This window comes from Leptopilina heterotoma, unplaced genomic scaffold (assembly GCF_015476425.1).
Source record: "Leptopilina heterotoma isolate Lh14 unplaced genomic scaffold, ASM1547642v1 Lhet_17, whole genome shotgun sequence".
NCBI classification, from domain to species: domain Eukaryota; kingdom Metazoa; phylum Arthropoda; class Insecta; order Hymenoptera; family Figitidae; genus Leptopilina; species Leptopilina heterotoma.
The window spans coordinates 676,205-697,223 of record NW_025110886.1 but is presented as its reverse complement, the minus strand read 5'-3'; the positions used below and the strand labels follow the sequence as shown (position 1 = coordinate 697,223).

Below are 21,019 nucleotides of genomic sequence, written 5' to 3'. Positions count from 1 at the left end.
AAAGTAGACGTAACTTTTTTTTTCTCAAAGTGGATTCTTGTTTCTCAACCCTTTTCTTCTCGAAAAACCGTTCGTCTTCGTGGTAGTTCGATAAAAGTAACTCTTAAATTAATTTCTAAATTGGAGAATGGTAATTTATTTTTCGTTTTTTACACTTTTTTTACCTTTTTTTTTACTAAAATTCAGTTGCTGTGTATATTCAAATAATCGATGTATCCTTTTTCAACATTTATGCATTTTCTTTGTTAATAACCTAACAATTATTGGTAGGTGTTGAATTTAGGAAAAATTATTCTGTGCGGGAAAAATAAAGACAATCGTGATTTCTAGGTTTCTAGATTGTTTTATTTTTCCGTAAAATAAATTTTCCTAAATTTGCACCTACCGATATTTAATTTATTTCTTAAATATTAATTTTTTGTTTGTCGCAACGGCAAAATGTAAAAATGAGGAGGAGCAAGAACTTTTTTCCTCCTCGTGGCGAAAGCTTTGTAGTCCTTCAAATTATAAAATTTTTAAAAATGGTTTCAATATAAATCTACCTCAGAAACAAGTGCAATATGAAGTTAACTCACAAATTAATGCAAGACAATTCTAATTCATTCTTCAATTCAAGATAATGCTATCTCAAAATCCAATGCAATAAAAGTACAACTAAAATTAATATTCAAATATGTTTCTCTCTCAAAATATTTTTAATACTAGATTCCATTATATTTCGACTAAAGTCGTTGCCGACTAATTTTTAAAAATTATAATATTTTGCAGGAATGATTTTAAAGGTATCACTGAACAAAAACATTTTTTTAAATATTTTTCATATTTATTGTAAAATAATAAGCATCTAAAGTATATGAGGTCGTAAAAACTGTCACTTTTTCATCTATTAGAAAATATTAAAGAAAACACATAATTTACTATGAAAACGTAAAAAAAATTATTAGAATTTATTAAGAATGACTTAGTTTATTATTATAAATTGATAGAAACAATTATTAATAAGAAATATTAAATGAAAAATGATTTTAAAGTTCATTTGGCAAATAACCTAATTTTGCAAATTTCATTCACTAAATGTGAGAAACAGAAATCATTAAATTGAATAAAACCTTATGAAATATAAAGTACCTGTGATTAACTTTTAGTTTTTCTTATCACTTTCTTCCTTTTTTCTTCATAAATGTGAAAGAACAAGCAATTAAAATTGGCACTTTGCTTATGTTTTCACGATTTTTAAATGATAACTTTCTCCCAGAGAAATGAAAAATTACGAAAATTGGACAATAATTAATTGTTCACTAAATACACAAACTGGAAAACCAATTTTCAAAAAATAAATAAGTATTTTTTTTTCATCTTAAAACCTAGAATTTAAAATTTTTTCCTATTTAAAAAAAAATAAATAAAATTTCTTATTTTTTCCAAATATTTATTTATAAAATTATAATAAAAACATTTTTTTCACGTTCTATGAAAAATTAAAAAAAATACTAGCGTATTCTGAAGTTGCTGATGCTCAAAGCTAAACTGCGATCGTCTTTTATTTTTCCGTAAAATAATTTTTCGTAAATTGATAACCTACCGTCACATTTATAAGTTGTGTCCTATTTGTGTTTTTCTTCTCAACGTCAACATTTTAAAAGTTGAATTTTTGTGATGTATTATTTTTAATTAAATAAAATTTCTGCTTAACGTCAGGCAAAATCTGCTGATGTCGGATTCGACAATTTAAAAGAAGAATTTAAATAGGTAAATTTCGTCGTCAGACGCCAATTAATTTTCTAGAACAAATCTAATATACAAACAAAAAGCTCTGCGACTCTCTCAGATTAGTTGTTTTCATATTAATAAATAAATTATTATTATTATTATTATTATTATTATTATTATTATTATTATTATTAATAAATTAATTCATATAATTAATTATTAATTCATATTAATTAAATATTAATATTCTTATTTATAAAAAAAAACATTTGACAAAATTTCAGTTATAGAAAACAATTTTTTTTCAAATAAAATTATTTTTTTATAATTAATATTTATTTTTTCAATAACATACAAAATTGTTTTGAATTCTTTTTAAAAATTTACCTTTTTAAAAAAGAAAATTTTATATTTTAATATTTTTTTGTTTTATCTGCAGTTATTTATTAAACATGAATTTTTTTTTATATATAGGGGAATGTAGTCAAGGTTGGTCTACTGTCTAGGTAGGCCACTCGCATTTTTTTGTCAAGTTCACTAGCGCCACCTACGCGCATATTTGTCGAAGCTTGTCTTAGTGAAACCTAACTTTTTGTTCAATTACATTTTCGGAAAATCAAAAATTGTGTTTTCTGTGACGTCGGTACAAAAAAAGCTCAAAAAAAGTTTTGTGCATAATGTGAAAAACCATTAATAAGAGATAAAAAACAAATTGAATCGTCAAGGCAAGTATGCAGAAAATTTGTGGGACTCATGGTTGAAAGGAAAACAAAGTAAAAAATCGAATCCCGAAACGTATTTCTTTATGGTTACAACAATTCGGTAATGTTACTTACTGTCAAGGTCGGCCACTATGTGTTTAAAATGCGCAAAGATGAGGACGAGCTACTTCATTTGCAAAAACTGCAATTCTGTATAACTCATAATATAATTGATCATCTTATTAATATTTTTATTTAATTTTATTAATATTTTAGTGCAAAATTTTTTTTTTATTTATATTTATTTTTTTATATTGTTTATTTTTATTATTTTGTTATTTCATTAAGTTACAAACTGTAAACAATAAAGAATCAATTTTCCGTTACTCCAAACATGTTATTTTATTTTTTAAAGATTAATGCCCTTTGAATTTTAAACATGGCCGACCTTGACTGTAATGGCCAACCTGGACTACAAATTTTTTTTTTTTTAAATTTTTATAACTTTTTCATTTTTAAACCTGTCAATTTACTTTGTACAGAAAAAATGTTCCTATTAAACAGGACTTTCCAACCATATACTTCAATTGTCCAAATTCATTTTTAAAAAAAAGTTATAAACAAAAGTCAAAAAGGTGGCCGACCTAGACTATGTTCCCCTACATTTACGCTTTTGTTTTTTGTCTGCTTTTGACAGTTCGTATAAATTGGTATAAAAAATGTCGGTAAAAATAAAAATTTTTATAAGTTTTTTTGTTATAAAGGAAATAATTTAAATTTTTATAAGTTTTTTTTTATAAAGGACGGGAAAAAATATATTTTATCGAATTAATACATTTAATATATTAAATAAATTAAAATAAATTAATTACGGTTAAATTAACTCGAAAAATTGAAACAAAAATAAAAAAAATTTTTTTTTTTGTTATGGTGATTTCAATGTTAGTAATACGCAGGCGTCTCTTTTTGAAATGGTTGTAGTGTCCACTCTTGTCGTCAAAACACATTCCTTTCCCAGTAGACAACACGTGTTCTTAGTGGATAGAGCAGGTCAAGTTCGTCTCTTATTTTTGTGAGGTGTGTGTATTAGAAACTGTTTTTTTTTATTATATTAATATATAATAAAACATCTATTATCTTGACTAATTATAGTTTCGCGCCTAATTATCTCTATCAATAATAAAAGGTGAATGTCCAAATTTTAATGGTTGGTGCTACAAATTAATTCTTAGAATTAATTTCTGTTAGAATTTAAATTATGTTTTTTTTTCTGTTATTTCTGTTTTGATGTTGTCATTTCTAGACCGAGATAAATAATTTTTTCATCTAACCATTTGATTCTTTAAAAAATTTTTTTTTCTCGAAAAATTGTAATTTAAGACAATTTTTTTGGGAAAAAAAAATACCTTAACAAAATCTTTTTTTTTCTGTGGCTTCTTGTAAAATAAAACGGCTCCGGGTTCCTTTTCGAACCCCTCGAAATGAAAGCTACAAAATTAAATGTTTTCATGTTTACTTTTACGTAAATGTAAGTAAAATTATAATTTATTCTTGTAAAGTACAAATAATTAGTTTAGTGAACTTTTTAATAACAAATGATAATTATGTTAGTAAGTTTAATTTTCCTTTTTGAAATTAATTTTGAGAATATAAAATTAATTTAATGATTTATTAGTGTAGATTTTTTTTATTGAAGTAGAAACTTTGTTCATAAGAACATTTTGAAATTATTAAGGAATGTGTAATTTCAGCGCTTCTTATCACTACCAGGAATAAAATATATTTTTAAGTGTGTGTGTGTGTATGAAATAGGATTTCTCCCCTGAAGGTCATTTCTTATTTTGCTTGCTATTACTAAAATATTAACTATATTTACTTACCTTTAATTAGAAAATTTTTATCTTCATATTAAAATAAGGTGATGTTGGATGACTTGGGATATTTAAATCTAGTGCATAGCGGTTCTTTGAGGGACCCTATTCAAAAAAGTACTTTTCCTGTGGCTTGATATTTAATATTTTTTAACGAAAATTTTATAAGTTATTCATTTAATAGTGTACTTTAAGATATAAAATAACAAAAATAAAAAAAAAACAAAATAACAAAAATTTATTTGTAAAAAAAAATTTATTGTTTTTGAAGAGTCTCGTCTCGAAAAACGAAAAATCTCGCGAGGAAAACAATGAAAACAATTGAATGTTATATTTTCATCTCTTTTCTTTTCTGAAGGGACTTATTTTTAAATTTTATTGAAATTTTATTGCGAAAATTGTGTTATTATAATTTTAATTTGCAGTAAGTTAATTAATAAATTTCGAAAGATTTTTCAAAAATACCAATAAATTTAATGCAACAAACAGAAAATTAAGAAGAATTTTTATTTATTAACTTTAAACATTAATAACAATTTATTTTTTTTTTATTAGAAAAATTTATCAAAAATTAATTTTTAGAAAGTTTATATCACTTTTCCTAAAATTAATAATAATAAAATAATAATAATATGAAAACAACTTAATTTATAAAAAATACTTTTAAAGATTTTAATATAAAAATACATTTTATTATTACGAATGATCGAGTAAAATAATTAATATTTATAATTTATTATGTTTAAAAAAATGATGTTTATAGTACCTAGTAAAGTATAATTGAATTTTTAAAAAAATGCATTATTTTATTTGTTAATTCACACTATAAATTTCGAGAATTAAAAAAAATATTATAAAAACTTAATTTTTTCAAAATTCTACTTCTATTTTTTTAATACAATTGAATTTTTGAAAATTATTGAAAAATTTGTAAATAAATGAAATTTCGCAAAATCTTTATAAATAAGATTAGACTTTTGTCTGTACATTGCATAGAATTTGAATTTGAAATTAAAGTAAAAAAATCGACAGTTGAATTACATATATTTCATTTAATCCATTTTTTAAATATACATCAGTATATATACGTAAATATATATTAATTCATAATAATATTTTAATAAAACATAGAATTCAGAATTTTTTAAGATTTTTCTGGCATAAATATCGTTATTTTCCTTTGAAAGACTCGGGAGGTCAAAAAAAAGTTCGGATAAAATGATTTTCAGTTCGGATAATAGAGGGTTCGGATAACAGAGGTTCGGATAATCGAGGTTCCACTGTATTATCAATAGAAGTGTAAATATAAATTTTTTTTTAATTTGATAAAATATTTTTTGAATTATGGAGTTTCAAAATTTTGATTTTTTTTGAAAATATCTTTTTTTCGATTTAATATATATTGATAAGTAAAATTAATCAAATTAAAAGTATGAATAGTGATTTTTAAGGGATTTTTCACGAGCTATAAGCTGGCAATGAAAAAAAAGTTGTTTTTTTCAATTTGACCTTAAAATTCAAGGTCAAATTCTTAATTTCAGTATATCTCAAAATCGGTTGTTTAAAATTTTTTTTTAACCTATCCCAATGGAAAGTTTACCTTTTTTCCTATGAGCCATGTAAAAATCAGAGTTGGACCTTGAAAATTTTTTAAGAAAATAATAAGTTATCATTATTTTATATAGAAAATGATGATTTATATTTATTTTCTTCAAAAATTTTCATGGTCCCACTCCGATTTTTACATGGCTCATAGGAAAAAAGGTAAGCTTTCGATTGGGATAGGTTAGAAAGAAATAAAAAAAAACAATTTTGAGATATATTCAAATTAAGAATTTGACCTTGAATTTCAAGGTCAAATTAGAATTGTTCCAATTTTGTTTTAAATTGAAATCTGATTAAAAATTTTTTAATAAATATTTGAATGGCAGTTAGGTAACTTTTTGGGAACATGTATAATAGAATGTTGTTGATAGAAAATATGAAATAGTCGTAAGAGAATGATTTTGACATAAGAGAGAAGTTACGAGTTTTTTCTAAATTAGAAAAAGTCATAAAAAGAGAGTAATAAAAAACCTGTTATATGCTTACAATATTTATGTGAATTTTTTTAATTTAATTGCAAACATTTTAATAGTATCAAGATTTTTGAACGTCTTTTTTTAGTATTTAAAAAAAAAATATTAGAACTTTTAAGAATATTCTATACTTATTGGCATAGATTATTTTACAAATGAATATAGGAACAAAGAATACATTCTTATAAAAGGTTTATATATGCTTGATGTAAGAATATATTCTAAAAATCAAAAATTCTTTATATTATAACCTTTTTATTTTAGTAATATTATTATATAATTTATAAATATCGTAAAGTTGCGAAATTTTAGTTTTTTGAAATTTTTATAAAAGAAGCTTAAAGGGTCTTTTATAAGATTCTTTAAGGTTCTTTTATAAAAATTAAAGCTTAAAGAATCTTTTATAAGTTTCTTTAAGGTTCTTTTTATAAAGATTCATTAAGGTCCTTAGTTATTAAAAATAATATAAAATTTTAATCGTTGAATTTATTTATATATTTAGAAAAGAAGAAGAATTTTTTAAATTGTTAAAATTTGCAGCAGAATTATTTTTATAATTTTTATGATTTATGTTGTAATGAACGATAGCATAAAGTTTAAAAGTTCTAAAAAAAATGCCCCAAAGTAAAAATATTCTTTTGTTAATCAGCGGAAAAAAGCATCTCCTCGAAAAATAAAATAGAAAAGATGTCAACTATATCTAAATGTCTGAATGAAAATTAGTCTTGGAGAATTTCTCCTACAAATATTATATTTACTCCCAGTGAAGCTTATCTGTGTTATGATCATCTCACTTCGAGATACGTTTCAAAGAAATAATCCCTAACGTCCCTTGTCATTTTTTTTTTTTTTTAAATCAAAATAGTTGGCATTTCTTTATACGTCTCATCTTTGTTTCACCTTCTATTCCTTATCTATAATTTCACATTTGATTAGAATAAATAATCTTCGTCCTTTTATATCTCTCATTTCGAGTACTTATCGTTTTTAGTAAAAAAAAAAAGATTCTTCGAAGTTATGCACTATCTCAATCGTTAAAAATATTTGTTTTTAAATAAATCAATAAATTTATATTTATGTTTTTAAATAAAAAATAAATTTATATTTATTCAGAGTTAAAGTGCAAAGGGGTTCTTTTTATTTTTCTATTATGTCACATCCGGTTATGTTTATTTAAAGATGCAATTTTCGTTTATGATATCTGATATCATAAACATGATATCTATCAAAAGAAATGAAGTTCCTGCAAGAAGACCTGAAAAAAATTTAAATATTTACAAATATCGGTCAATTCTGAAACCTTCTCTATCCAACTTGAATGTTTTTGAGCTTTTGAGTTTTAATTTCTTTTCAGAGAATTCATCTGTTATACTTATATTCTGTTTATTTATCATTCGTTTCAACTCTTAATATTATTTTAAAGGAATATTAGATTGCTTTTATCTTGGCAAACTTGTTTCATTAAATATTCAGAAATAGACAAAAGATTAGAATTTCCCTTTCCTTCAACTGTATACAGGTAAAATAGTTTTAAAATTGTTACAAAAGCAATAAAAAGTTAGGAGACTTTTCTATTTGTAACGGTTGTCTCCTAAATAGTCTGGTTACGATATTTGTACCTACAAAAGGTTCAGGTACAACTAATCATTGCCATTGTAATCATTATTGTTATAGGCAAAATATTTTTATTGTCTGAAAAGTAACCCATTAGTTTATTTTCTAAGAGGAATATTGTTTTCTCAGAGAAATATTATTGAGTCTGGTAAATATTTTTGAAGATAATCCCGTATTTGTCAAAAGTAATATAAAAACTTATAATAAGACCTAGTCAAGAGATTTATAGAAAACAATTGACGAAACTGTTGGGTTCAACTGGTATTTTTATTTAGTCTCTCGGGTTTTCCCTGTAACTTTTTTTTTAATTATACTATGTTTATGTTTATTTTCTTATGAAAGTTGATGATATATCAGATTTCACAACTTCGCCTTTTTTTCAAGAACTTATAATTTATGAAATTTTTTAATTTTCTGTTCTTGAAAAACTATTTTATTTTGGTGGTTTTTATAGTGTAAATTGTTGAAAATACTGTTTGTTTATTATTTATTTTGTGTTATTCTTATTTATCTAATTGTTATTAATAATGGATTATATTTTCTATTGTTACTATCTCCAAATGTTACATTCCAATTTTTGGCTAAATTTTTAATTCCTTCGACATGTAATGTAAAAATTTATTTATTGACTCCCTGAAGAGGAAATCGTATTGCTGTCGAAACCTTTTTTTTTATAAATTATTAATTATTAAATTAATTGTTAAAAAAATTATTTAAAAATAAAGTATGTTAATAATAATAATTATTTTTTTATAATGATTATTATTATTAATATATTTTTATAATTATTATTATTATAAATATATCTTTATAATCATTATTATATTTTTATAATATATTCAAAATTTACTATGTCCAAAAAACATTAAAAATATGAAAGCTTTAATTCCTCTTGATTTTCTTTCTGTTTAATTTTTTATAATAATTTAATTCTTTAAGAACTTAACGGGGTAGTTATATTTAATGAAAAAAACAACTTTTCTATTTAATATTTAGAATTTATAAATAAAAATAATTTTTCTATTTCTCAATTTAAAAAATTAGATAATTTCAAGTTTGTCAGAATGAGTTAGTCTAAACCTTTTTTGTAATTTTGTACTTGGAAAGTAGAGACGTTCTACTGTAAATATAAGATGGACAAACATTTTTTTCTGCTCAATATCCTACACTTTAAAAAATTGGTATTTTTAAAATTATAGAGCGATTCTGCCTTTTTATGACATTGCCTGCGCCTCTTCAAAAAAAGGCATTTCATGCAATTCACTAAATCTTTTCAAAGACACTGCAACATGGTAATATTCCGGACATGTGTTCTTTTTCGTTTTTTTCTCTTTTACTATTTTTTGGGCCCTTTTCGAAGAAAAATGTAGTTCTCCCTTCCTTAATTTATTTTCCATTTTCTCATCGTCAAGTTATTTCCAAGTATTTCTTTAAATTCTATAAATAATAGTTTTGAATGTTTTATTTAAGACATGACAATAACAGATTGTTATAATTTAATTATATTTATTACATCAATATTATTTGTTTTCAGGTAACAAGAATATGAGATGGAAAGTTAGGAAATGGAATCTCAATTAATTTAAAATTGTATCTAAATTATATATTCATAATGGAAATCTCATTAAATTTATTAAACGAAACTGGAATAGTATGTGAAGATCGATTAATATTAACTGAAAAGAATTCGGTAAATATATAATTTTATAAATTTTAAACTAGTCTTTATTTCTTACTAATTTTTCGATTTTATTTTGAAGTATACCATTGGACGTAAATCGGACAATGTATTTAAAATAAAGTGTAAAACTATCGCTAAACATCACTGTATTATTCATCACAATGAAAATGGATTGTCCATTGAAACTTTAACAGTAAGTTTTTTAATTTTTGTCCCTTTTGGAATGAAAGGCATTTTTGAAAAAAATTTATTAAACCTTATTTTTTTATTTTAGTTGAAAAAACCTTTATTTGTTAATGACAAACAACTGCACGTGGGTGAAATCGAATATTTAAATAATGGCGACATAGTGAAAATTGGCAAAGATAATAAATTCATACTTTTGTTTAAGGTAATTGAGTCTAAATATTTAAATAATTGTTTTGTTAATTATGTTTATTTGTTTATTATTTATTAAAATAAAGAATCACATTTTTGAAATTTGAATAAATATAAATAATTGAATTCGTTAAATTAAATTATAAATAAATCTAGGAAATTGGGCCATTAGAATCTGAAATCGTTACGAATTATGAAGAACTACAAGATGACATTTGTATTAAATCGGAACCAATTACATTTGAAAATCGAATGGAAAACTGTGAAGAAGCGTCGAAAATTTTAAATTCCACAAATAGTGGGACTAATCAAATAACGAGTAAGTTATTTTTAGTATTTTTTTTTAAATATAAGAGTTCCTTTGTGTATCAAGTACTAGTTGAGAAAAATACCCTACAATTGATAACTTTGGCCCTTGATTCAATTTTTTCTTCCAGTTATTTAAATTACTTTTCCATAATTTTCTTTTTTTTGGAAATTAATTATTGCAGACATGACGCCAGTAAATTCCGAACATTATCCAAGTTTCCAACAAACACAAGTTCCTTTCGCTTCTGAAAATTCTGCTCTCACTGATCCGTTGCAAATTTCAATAGACGAACACAAAATTATACCAACACCTCCTTCATTTAGAGCTGTAACGAATTCCTCCGCACTAATGGTATCATCATTTCTACCAATGCCAGACGGCAATTTTGATCCACAGGAACATTTGATTCCCAATTCATCTCTCAATCAAAATTCGATGGGAATAAAGGTCGAAAATCCCGATATTCCCCCGACGAATGTAACACTTTTTGCCAAAGATCCCGTAGTTGTAAATCAACCCCGAAATGTCGATGATCAATACAGAGATTTGACAAATGCTTTAGAACAAAGAATAGTAAATATTCTCGATTCTCTACTTGAATCGAATCGAATTCAACCCGAAAGGATAAAGGTGGAAAATCCCGATATTCCAGCAACGAATTTAACCCTTTTTGCGACGAATAATCAATCTCAATCAGGGATAGTACCGGAGGGGATAAAAGTCGAAAATCCGGATATTCCCAGAACGAACGTAACCCTTTTTGCAAAAGAAACACCTGGAAACGAAAATCAAATCTTGGGGGAAGAAATAATAAAAGTCGAGAATCCGGACATTCCACCTACGAATTTGACCCTTTTTGCTAGAAATCCATCAGAGGGATTAGAATCTGGGGGGATTTTGGCAGAAAGAATAAAGGAAGAGCCACCTGAATTTCAAAGTCCTTTGATTACCAACGTCACCTCCGTTCATCCTTCCTTTGAATCGGATTCAGATCAAGTTCCCGAAATACCGAATGAGACCCATTTGCCAAAAGATCCGAATCAAAATCTCCTCACTGAGAATTTGAATCTCAGTGCCCCATCGAGATGTGAAATCCCATTTTTCGAAGATCAAATGGACATTGAAATCGAGGAACATAAACCATTTGTGGAAAATTACCCACTTAATTCGACACCTAATCTTCGTATTCGAAACGATCTTCTTTATGGACCTCAACCAATTGAGGCTGAAAGTGTAAATTATTCACCTCCGGAAATTAGGGTGAAGGAGGAAATCATTGAAACGTCATTTAACATCGAGACTGATGATAGAACCGAAGATAATTTACGAACTAGTTCCACTTTGACTGAGATCTCTTTCAATGCGGTAGTGAAGGAAGAACCGGTTGATCCTCTAAGCGTACCCCCTTCGAATACCGATATCCATCACCCAACCGAAGTTAGCAGAAAGAGACGACGAGACTTAGACGAAGCTTTAGATGATTTTCGAATAAAACGCGAAACTATCGAACAATGTCAAGAGACTGAAGAACGACCGATAAAACGTGAAAGATCCGATTCGAACTGTTTTTCAGAGAATGTTAAACAAGAACCCAATAATTATTCCGTCGATACAATTTGTCCCGAATTTTCCGAAAGGGAACCAAGAGCGGTGAATTTAAATACATCACAAGAATCGGACGATTCAGAGTGCAGTGATTGTTCGACCGATAATTATGAAGATTCGACATCGTTTTCTAGAAATAAATCAACGGATTCACTCGAAATGGCTCTGAGGGAAATTACCGATGGTGTTCAAGTACCTGAAATGTATTCCTTATCGAGTGAAAGTCGGGATACATTGAAAGGAAGAGATAAATCGAAAAGAGAAAGTAAATCTAGAAGGGAAGAAGGTAAATCGAAGAGTTCATCGAAGAATTCATCAAAGAGTTTATCAAAGAGTTCCTCAAAGAGTTCATCGAAGAGTTCCTCTAAGAGTTCATCGAAGAGTTTATCAAAAAGTTCATCAAATAGTTTATCAAAGGGTTCATCACCGAGTTCATCACAGTGTTCATCACAGAGTTCATTGAATAGGGAAAGAAGTACTAACGAAGGACGAAAGGAAAATAGTGAGAAATCTAGAAAAAGGAGAGATGGAATTAATAAAGAGATTAAAGATAAAGGAGGTAGATCCATGAGTGATTCGAAAGATAGGAAGAGAAGTAAGGAATCGAAGGAGGAAAGGTCGAGGGATACAAACAGATCTACTGAAGCAATGAATGTTTCACTAAACGATTCACTTGAGTCTAGAGATTTTGGTGATCGCGTATCGCGAGTCGAATCACCCGAATCTAGAGAAAATTATCCCAATATAATCGACACAAGAGTTCGTCATCGTCGAGTATCGAGAGTTCCACCTAGTGTCGAATTCCCCGAAACTAGAGAAAATTGGAATGACAACACTGAACCAAGAGTTCGCGATCATCGCGTATCGAGAGTTCCAACTGTCGAATCCCCCGAATCTAGAGAAAATTGGGGTGACAACACCGAACCAAGAGTTCGACATCATCGCGTATCGAGAGTTCCAACTGTCGAATCCCCCGAATCTAGAGAAAATTGGGGTGACAACACCGAACCAAGAGTTCGCAATCATCGCGTATCGAGAGTTCCACCAACTGTTGAATTCCCCGAATCTAGAGAAAATTGGGATAGTGATTCAAGAAGCAATCCAGTATCGGGGGATAAACGACGAAATTCCGCCGGAAGAAATTCGATCGACAACGAATTTCCCGAACCCAGTGATTCGAATTTAAAAACCAATCCCGTAGTTCGTAATTACACGGGAGCGAGAGTTTTGGTCGATGACGAACTTCCCGCGACTAGAGAGAGAACTAGAATCATAAAACCTATCGAGAAGAAAAAAATAGGTCTTGAAGAGTACAGAAACAAGAAGAAGGATCTAGAAGCAAGGGGGCCGATAAAGACGAATAGTTCGGGTACAGTTCCTCTCACCACTTTCGGACAATACAAAAATGGAGCAAAAATACCCAGAGGGGGGAATTTTAGAAACGACAATCCGCGAATCGAGACAGTGCCCGGGAGAGCGACTCCAATTTTCAATGAACTTAGAACACAGCCCCAGGGACTACGTCCACAACAAGTCACCGGTTCGAATGCAGATCCTCGATTATCGAGACAGTATGATAATAATCCGGCGAACATTCAGCCTTTAATTCCACCCTTGATATCGGGAACTGCTTCTACGTTAATTCCTGGAACTGCTCCTACACTAATTCCAGGTACTGCTCCCACATTAATTCCTGGTGCTACTTCTACATTATTTCCCGGTTCTCATCCTTCCATGATACCAGATGCTTCTTCCTTGATTCAGGGTCCGATTCCACCTCCAATGTCTGGAACGATTCCGCCAGGAATTCCAGGAGTAGTTCCAGGAATAGGAGTTCCACCTGGAACTCAACTTCCAAATGGCGTTCCGCTACCGTATCAATTCCCCGGTGCAATGAATAATTTCATCTACATGCCCGCCGGCTACTATCCGAATATGTTTCACTTCCCCTACACTGGGGGACAAGCTCTGGATCCTAGAATGAATTCCTCGTTTTCAATGTCCTTCCCAATGAATATGCCAGGAGTTGTTGAGAATAGTACTCCGAATGTGGAAACCCTGCCTCCTAAAGATCCGAGGAGTAGTCTTGTTAGCGAATCCCAGAGTCCATCGACGAGTAGTGTCGAAGTTCCCAGGGATAATCGTAGATTTAATGAAACTGTTGGCGATGAGAGGAAAAATTTAAAAACGGGAACGAAACATTCGGAGATGATTAAAGAGCATCTTCGCAAGAATCGTGAGGAGAATTTGAAGGAGAAGAAACGTGATGGATATGAGAAGGATGTTAGAATTAGAGATAGAGAGCAGAAGCATAAGAGGAATAAGGAAAGGGAAAAAGAAGAAATAGTTGAGGAGATTGTTCCTGTAAAACCAAAGGAAATTAAAATTGAAAAAGTTGTTCCAAAACAATTTGTATCTGAGGATTTGGGGGATGAAGTGTTGATGAAAATTTTCTCTTGGAGTCCAGTAACTTTTGAGGTAAATGGTAACTCAGGGATGAGGAAGCATGATTACATTTACTTAATTTTAATTTGTTGTTTTGTAAATTCTTCTTTTAACTATTTTATTTTCCTGACTTTTTTCTGATTTTCACAAAAAAAATATTTACTTCTTTCTTATCCTGCAAATAAATTGAATTCCTGCAACGAATTTTATTATTCATGAAAGAATTTAAATTTAGTTATTTGTAATTACAAACTTTCGACTAATTTTATGCAAATTCTAATTTAAATAATTGAATTCCAGAGAAATTTTTATTATTTATGAAAAGAATTGAATTCTTACGAAAATGTTTACAAAAATTTTTTTTAAATATAATTGAATTCTGTTTGGAAATTTTATAAAAATAGTAGATATTGAAAAATTATTGAATTGCGAAAAGTTTTTTAAAATAATTAAATTTTACAAAATTTTACAATTTTAAATTAAATTTTTTGAGAATTACACAGCCACACAAAAAAAAATTTGTGTTCTGACCCAGAGGTCTCACTATGTGTACTTTATGTTTTTGGGGTCGCTGAATCCGAATCCGAGGTCCATTTAACCCCACCAGTTCAGGGTTTTGAAATAACCCCAGAAAACCAATATGGCGGACACCTTTTGAAAAAATTCATCGGATTCGCTTGAAACTCGTTACTCGGGGGTTTTAAGGGTCGCCGATTACGAATTTGATGTCAGTTTTCAAAAATTCAAAATGGCGGATCCAATATGTCTGTGTCAGCCATATTGGATCCGCCATTTTGAATTTTGAAAAACCGACATCAGATTCGTAATCAGCGACCCTTAAAACCCCTGAGTAACGATTTTCAAGCGAATCCGATGAATTTTACAAAAAATTGTCCGCTATTTTGAATTTTTGAAAACTGACATCAAATTCGTAATCGGCGACCCTTAAAACCCCCGAGTAACGAGTTTCAAGCGAATCCGATGAATTTTACAAAAAAGTGTCCGCCATATTGGTTTTCTGGGGTTATATCAAAACCCTGAACTGATGGGGTTAAATGGACCTCGGATTCGGATTCAGCGACCCCAAAAACATGAAGTACACATAGTGAGACCTCTGGGTCAGAACACAAATTTTTTTTTGTGTGGCTGTGATTATTGAACTGTCTGTGTGACATTTTAATAAATTTTTTTTTTAATGTAATTGAATTCCTAAAAAGCATTTTATTATTTATGAAAATAATTGAATTCTTGCGAAACGATTTTATTAGAATTTTTTAAAATAATTGAATAATTGAATAATTGAATTCTTGTGATGAATATTGTTATTTATGAAATTAATTGAATTTTGCAAAAAATTTTATTATAATTCCTCAAAATAAATGAATTTTCGGGAATAATTTTGTTATTTATCTTAAATAATTTAATTCTTTCTTATTTTTATTAAAATATTTGAAAATAATTGAATTCCTTTAAAAAATTCTAATATTTTTGTAAATAATTAAATTCTTCTAAAGAATTAAAAAAATCAATATTTTAAATAATTGATTATTTCGAGAAATTGAAATTCAATTTTTAAGAATAATTACATTTTTTGAGCAATTCCTGTAAAATTGTATTAAAAATAATTGAAATCCTGCGATGAATTTTATAATTTATGAAAATAATTGAATTTTTATTAAGAATTTTATCAAAATTTTTTAAATTCATTGAATTCTTATAAAGCATTTTATAAAAATTTTAGAAAATAATTGAATTCTTTCATAGAATTTAATTAAAAATTTTTTAAATAATTGAATTCATTCGAGGCATTTGATTATTGTTGAAAATAATTTAATTGTTGTGGAGAATTTTATTACTTACCAAAATAATAATTAAATTTTTGTGGAAAATTTTATTATGCATCAAAATAATTGAATTATATTTAAATTTTTTGTAATTAATTCAATTCTATCGAGAAGTTTTGTTAAAATTGTATTAAAAATAATTGAAATTCTTCGTTGAGTTTGTTATTTATGAAAATAATTGAATAGTTGCAAAGAATTTTATTAAAAGCTTTCAAAAATAATTAAATTTCTGAGAAGAATTTTATTATTTATGAAAATAATTGAATTATTGCGAAAAATTTTATTAAAATGTCTCAAAATAATTGAATTTTCGGGAATAATTTTGTTATTTTTGAAATAATTGAATTCTTCATAAGAATTTTATAAACATTGTTTTAAAAAATTAATTTTTTTGAAATATAATAAATATTATGAAAATTTTATTTTAAATAATTGAATTCTTGTGGAAAACTTTATTTGTGAAAATAATTGAATTTTTCAATCAATTTCTTTAAAATAGTTGTAAAAATAATTGAAATCCTTCGATGAGTTTTATTATTTATGAAAATAATTGAATTCTTGCTTACAATTTTATTAAAAATTTAAAAAAATTGAATGTTTATGAAAAATGTTATTAATGAAAGTAATTGAATTATTGTGAAAAATTGTATAAAAATTATGTTAAATAATTGATTAACTTCATTTTTTTGAATTTTTTTTGCTATTCTAAATTAATTGAATTCCTGTGGAAAGTTGATTATTTATGAAAATAATTGAATAGTAGTAGGTTTTAGTAAATAAATACGAAGCCTGAATAAAAATTCACTTTCCTGACTATTAAAATTGAAATTAAACTTTTTAAAAAGAAATTTTAATTTCTTAATTTCTAATTTAATAATTTTAATTATAATTTATAATATTTGTATTTATTTTCTCAGAGACATCAAAGAGTTCCAGAACTATGCGTTGTTAGCGAATTATCATACAATTATTCCGACTATGAAGACTACAAGAGTAAAATGTATAAAATGGTTCTTTATGTTCTTCATTTGCAAGTGCAAGAATCATTTGATGTTCTGAGTGTGGAAGTTGGAACGTACGTCAAGAATTTTAAACTCTATTTTCATTTAAAACAAAATTAAAAAATTTTAATTTAACAATTTTTTTTTTAATTTTTTTTAAAATTTTAATTTCATTTAACGCAAATTTTATTTATCATGAAAATTTTACGAATTTTAAAAATAGTTTGTTTTTTCTTGCAGTTTTCCCAAATGCCGTATGCTTGAGGATATTGGTCAAAAAATTCAGATCCAAGACACAAACAATTTCCTAGTGCCTTTATATGTAAAAATTTATGTACCAATTTCACCTGATGTTATTCCCCCGGCTGTTGGTGATTTACTATTAATAGAAATACTCAACGAGGATTCGAGGACGAAAAAAATTTTTGGATATATGGAGAAAATATTTGTCGAAGGTTCATCATCATTATTTATTTATTTATTTATTTACAATGTCAATTGTGCGAAAATTGAATTTTGTTTACTAACCGTAAAAAGGTTTTGGGTCAATTAAATTAATTGACCCCTTTTGACGGTTAAAAATCGAATTTATTCTTTTTTTCTCCTACAGAAATAGATTTCAATTTATGTTACAAATTTGTGACATATTTAGTGTCAGTTAAGGAGCAAAACTTTGACATTCACAAGTGCACAATATCGGAGGTGAAAATTGTTACGAACATAAGATCATTTTTGGAGAAAGCAAGAGCAATTTCACATTTGCAATCGACGCCTCTACTTCCTTTTATAATAAATCCAAGTATGTCATTTAGAAAACGAATACCATTGGTGCAAAATTATTTGAAAAAAGATGAATTAGTTTATCAGAATACACTCGATAGTCAACAATTGATCGCAGTAGGGAAAGTAATGAGATCTTATACGACAAGAAAACCGGAAATTTGCATTGTTGAAGGAACTGCCGGCACTGGAAAAACAGATGTTCTTGTTAATATTATTTTTCAACTTTTCTTCTCGCTAACCACCGACGAAGAGAGGGCAAATTTTCGAATTTTAGTCTGTACATCGTCTGACGCTGAAATTGACGCGATTCTCAATCGTGTTAGTAAAGGAATTGAGGAATTGCAAATAGAGAAGGATGGTGAGAATTTTTTTCTATTTCTCAAAAATAAATTTACTTTTTTCATTTTAAGAAGGCAAAAAAAAAAATTTTAATCTAAAAAAATTGAAAAAAAAATAATTCTAATTTTTGTATTTTATTGACAGTGATAAAAATGGTTGTGATTGGTACTGACGAAGATAGACGGGATCGAACGAAAGAATTGAGTCTCAGTCGATTTGCGAAAAATCATGTCGACTCGGACGTTCATCGTTATCAGGAATCAATGGGTCATAAGCCAATACAGGAGCAGGCTCTCTTTATTGAGGAACAAGTGAAAAATTTAAGGGCAAGATTCGAGGAGAAAAGATGTGTGAATGTCTATTTGCAAATGAGTCTTCTCAATAAGTACTATCACATTGGAAAAAATGGTAGAATGGTGAAAAATATGACTCCCATTGAAAAAAAAGAACTTATCGAAGACGCTGAAATTACATTTTTAGCTGGAGCTAATTTAATTTTTTCAAGTATTCAAAATCTGTCTGGCACAGTGATGGAAAATTTTCAGTAATAACTAAATTTTAAATAATAATATTAAGAATGTTTATTTTAAAATATTAAAAATTATTATTATTATTATTATTAATAATAATAAGAATAATAAAAATAAAATTAATAAAATATTTTTCCTTTTAGGAGAAATTATACAATTCCAGTTTGTATCGTTGACGAAGCGACACAAATTCAAGAATTAGATACATTAAAAGCTGTGGCATTTAAAGCAAATACGTTAGTTTTAATGGGAGATTTGATGAAAGTTCCAATAATGGATGCTAGTTTGGTAAGTTTTTTTTTGACATTAAAACCTTCATATTTAATTTTAGGTTGAATGAAATTTATTTTTCACACATATACATTCTGGAAAAAAATATAAATTTTCGGAAATATGTAATTAAAAATATTGAAAATAGTTGAATTATTAAAAAACAAATTTTGTAATTACAGCAAAGAAGAAAATTGGGATGGGAGAATTCCCTATTTCAGCGGATAGTGAAAAGTTGCGCTCAATATCCAGCAATAACTTTACACACGCAATATAGAATAACAACAGAAATTGAAACATGGTTAAGGCAAGCTAGACTTTTTAATATGAATACATTAGTAAATGCAACACAGGAAAAAGTACTATTTCCATTGCATCCATTATCGATATTTAATTTAATGCACACCGAAGATTTAGCATCTGACGAAGTGACATTCGCTTCCACTTTGATCCAGTGCATTGCATTTCATTCTGATTTGCGAAGATTGAACAGAAAAGTTTCTATTGGAATTATTATTTGTGACGCTACTGCCAAAGAACGTGTTGAAACAGAAATGGATATTTGGTAAGAACAATTTTAAAAATTTAAAAAATTTTTAAGATTCAGATTTAAAAATTTTAAGATTATTAAGATTTTTAAGATTCAGATTTTAAGATTTTGAAAAAATTATCGTCGAAAACTGTTTACTTTTATAAAAATAAAAAATGGGTTTTAATTTTTATTTTTCTCTTCCAGTTTAGAGAAACTTGTTTCCGGCAAAAGACAACTTCTGCACATTGAAGTGGGAACTATTGACAAATTTCAAAATTACGAAATGGACATTGTTCTCGCATCTTGTATTAGAAATAAACATCTTGTTAGAGATGCAGGAATGCAACGATGGTACGCGACTATAACCAGAGCAAAACATTGTCTAATTATTTATGGTCGATATGAAAAAATTAATAAATTTAAGGTAAGTTGATTTTTAAATTTATTTAAACTTAACTATAGTATTTTAACTTTTTCGTAAAATAAAATATTGTTATTTTTTTTATCCTTCAGAGCTCATGTGATTGGCACCGTTTAGTCGAGTATACAAAGAATGTTGCCCAAGTCAGTGTTTTCGCACAGAAAGAACATTTAAAAAGATATCTTATTAGATAAAGAGAAAGTTTAATTTATATTTCATTAATTTCATTAATTGAGCGCAATATTTATATATTATCTCAGGAAAATCGTACTTACCAATCATTATCATCTTCATCATCATCAACTACAACAATAATAATACTTAAGTGTTAATGTTAATAATATACGATTTTTATGTAAATATAGATTTTAAGTATAGAAAGTCTATATATATTTGCCATAAATTGAGATTATTTTTTATAATATTAGCTTTTAATACTTTTATAAAAAAAATAGAAAAACAGAAACTGAAACCAATGTGTGAATAAGTTTTTTTTTTTTTTTGAATAAATACTTTATTAAATTTTCTATTATATGTTATTTATTCGATTTTGTTAAGACTTCTCATAATTTAGAATTAAGAATAAAATATTTATTCAAGTCATAATTTTGTTGTATAAATGTTAAATTTAACATGCATTCTTCAGTATTTCTGTTTATACTCTTTCTGTGATTATTCTCGAGTTTAAGTAAAAATATCTTTTTTTTTCTCTGTAAAATGTACCTAAATTATATTGTTTTTTTTGTATTTAGTGTTTGAAAATCAGAAGAAAATTCAAACATTTTTGAAAATATATTTCTTTAATTTAACATAATTACATTGTAAATTTGTTCATTCCTTTTTTTACGTATACAAAAACATTTAATCGTAAAAAAGAGAAATTTTTTTAAATGGATTATTATAGTT

At 27.0% G+C, this 21,019-nt stretch overlaps 1 protein-coding gene across 4 annotated transcripts; it reads left to right on the top strand.

Moving 5' to 3' along the window:
• Positions 1 to 59: 59 nt before the first annotated feature.
• Positions 60 to 20,833, top strand: LOC122499566. Of its 4 annotated transcripts, none has more exons than XM_043608003.1 (14): positions 60 to 130; positions 9,509 to 9,664; positions 9,735 to 9,848; positions 9,930 to 10,046; positions 10,190 to 10,352; positions 10,525 to 14,426; positions 17,155 to 17,312; positions 17,479 to 17,693; positions 17,849 to 18,379; positions 18,505 to 18,904; positions 19,034 to 19,178; positions 19,343 to 19,725; positions 19,897 to 20,116; positions 20,206 to 20,832. In XM_043608003.1, the coding sequence occupies exons 2-14, from the start codon at positions 9,587 to 9,589 to the stop codon at positions 20,305 to 20,307; spliced, it is 6,528 nt and encodes a 2,175-aa protein (XP_043463938.1). In that variant the 5' UTR covers positions 60 to 130; positions 9,509 to 9,586; the 3' UTR covers positions 20,308 to 20,832. The 4 variants fall into 4 exon arrangements, with proteins under 4 accessions (XP_043463938.1, XP_043463939.1, XP_043463937.1 ...); XM_043608004.1 differs by lacking the exon at positions 60 to 130 and adding an exon at positions 3,407 to 3,488; XM_043608002.1 differs by lacking the exon at positions 60 to 130 and adding an exon at positions 3,476 to 3,597.
• The last annotated feature ends 186 nt before the right edge of the window (positions 20,834 to 21,019 follow it).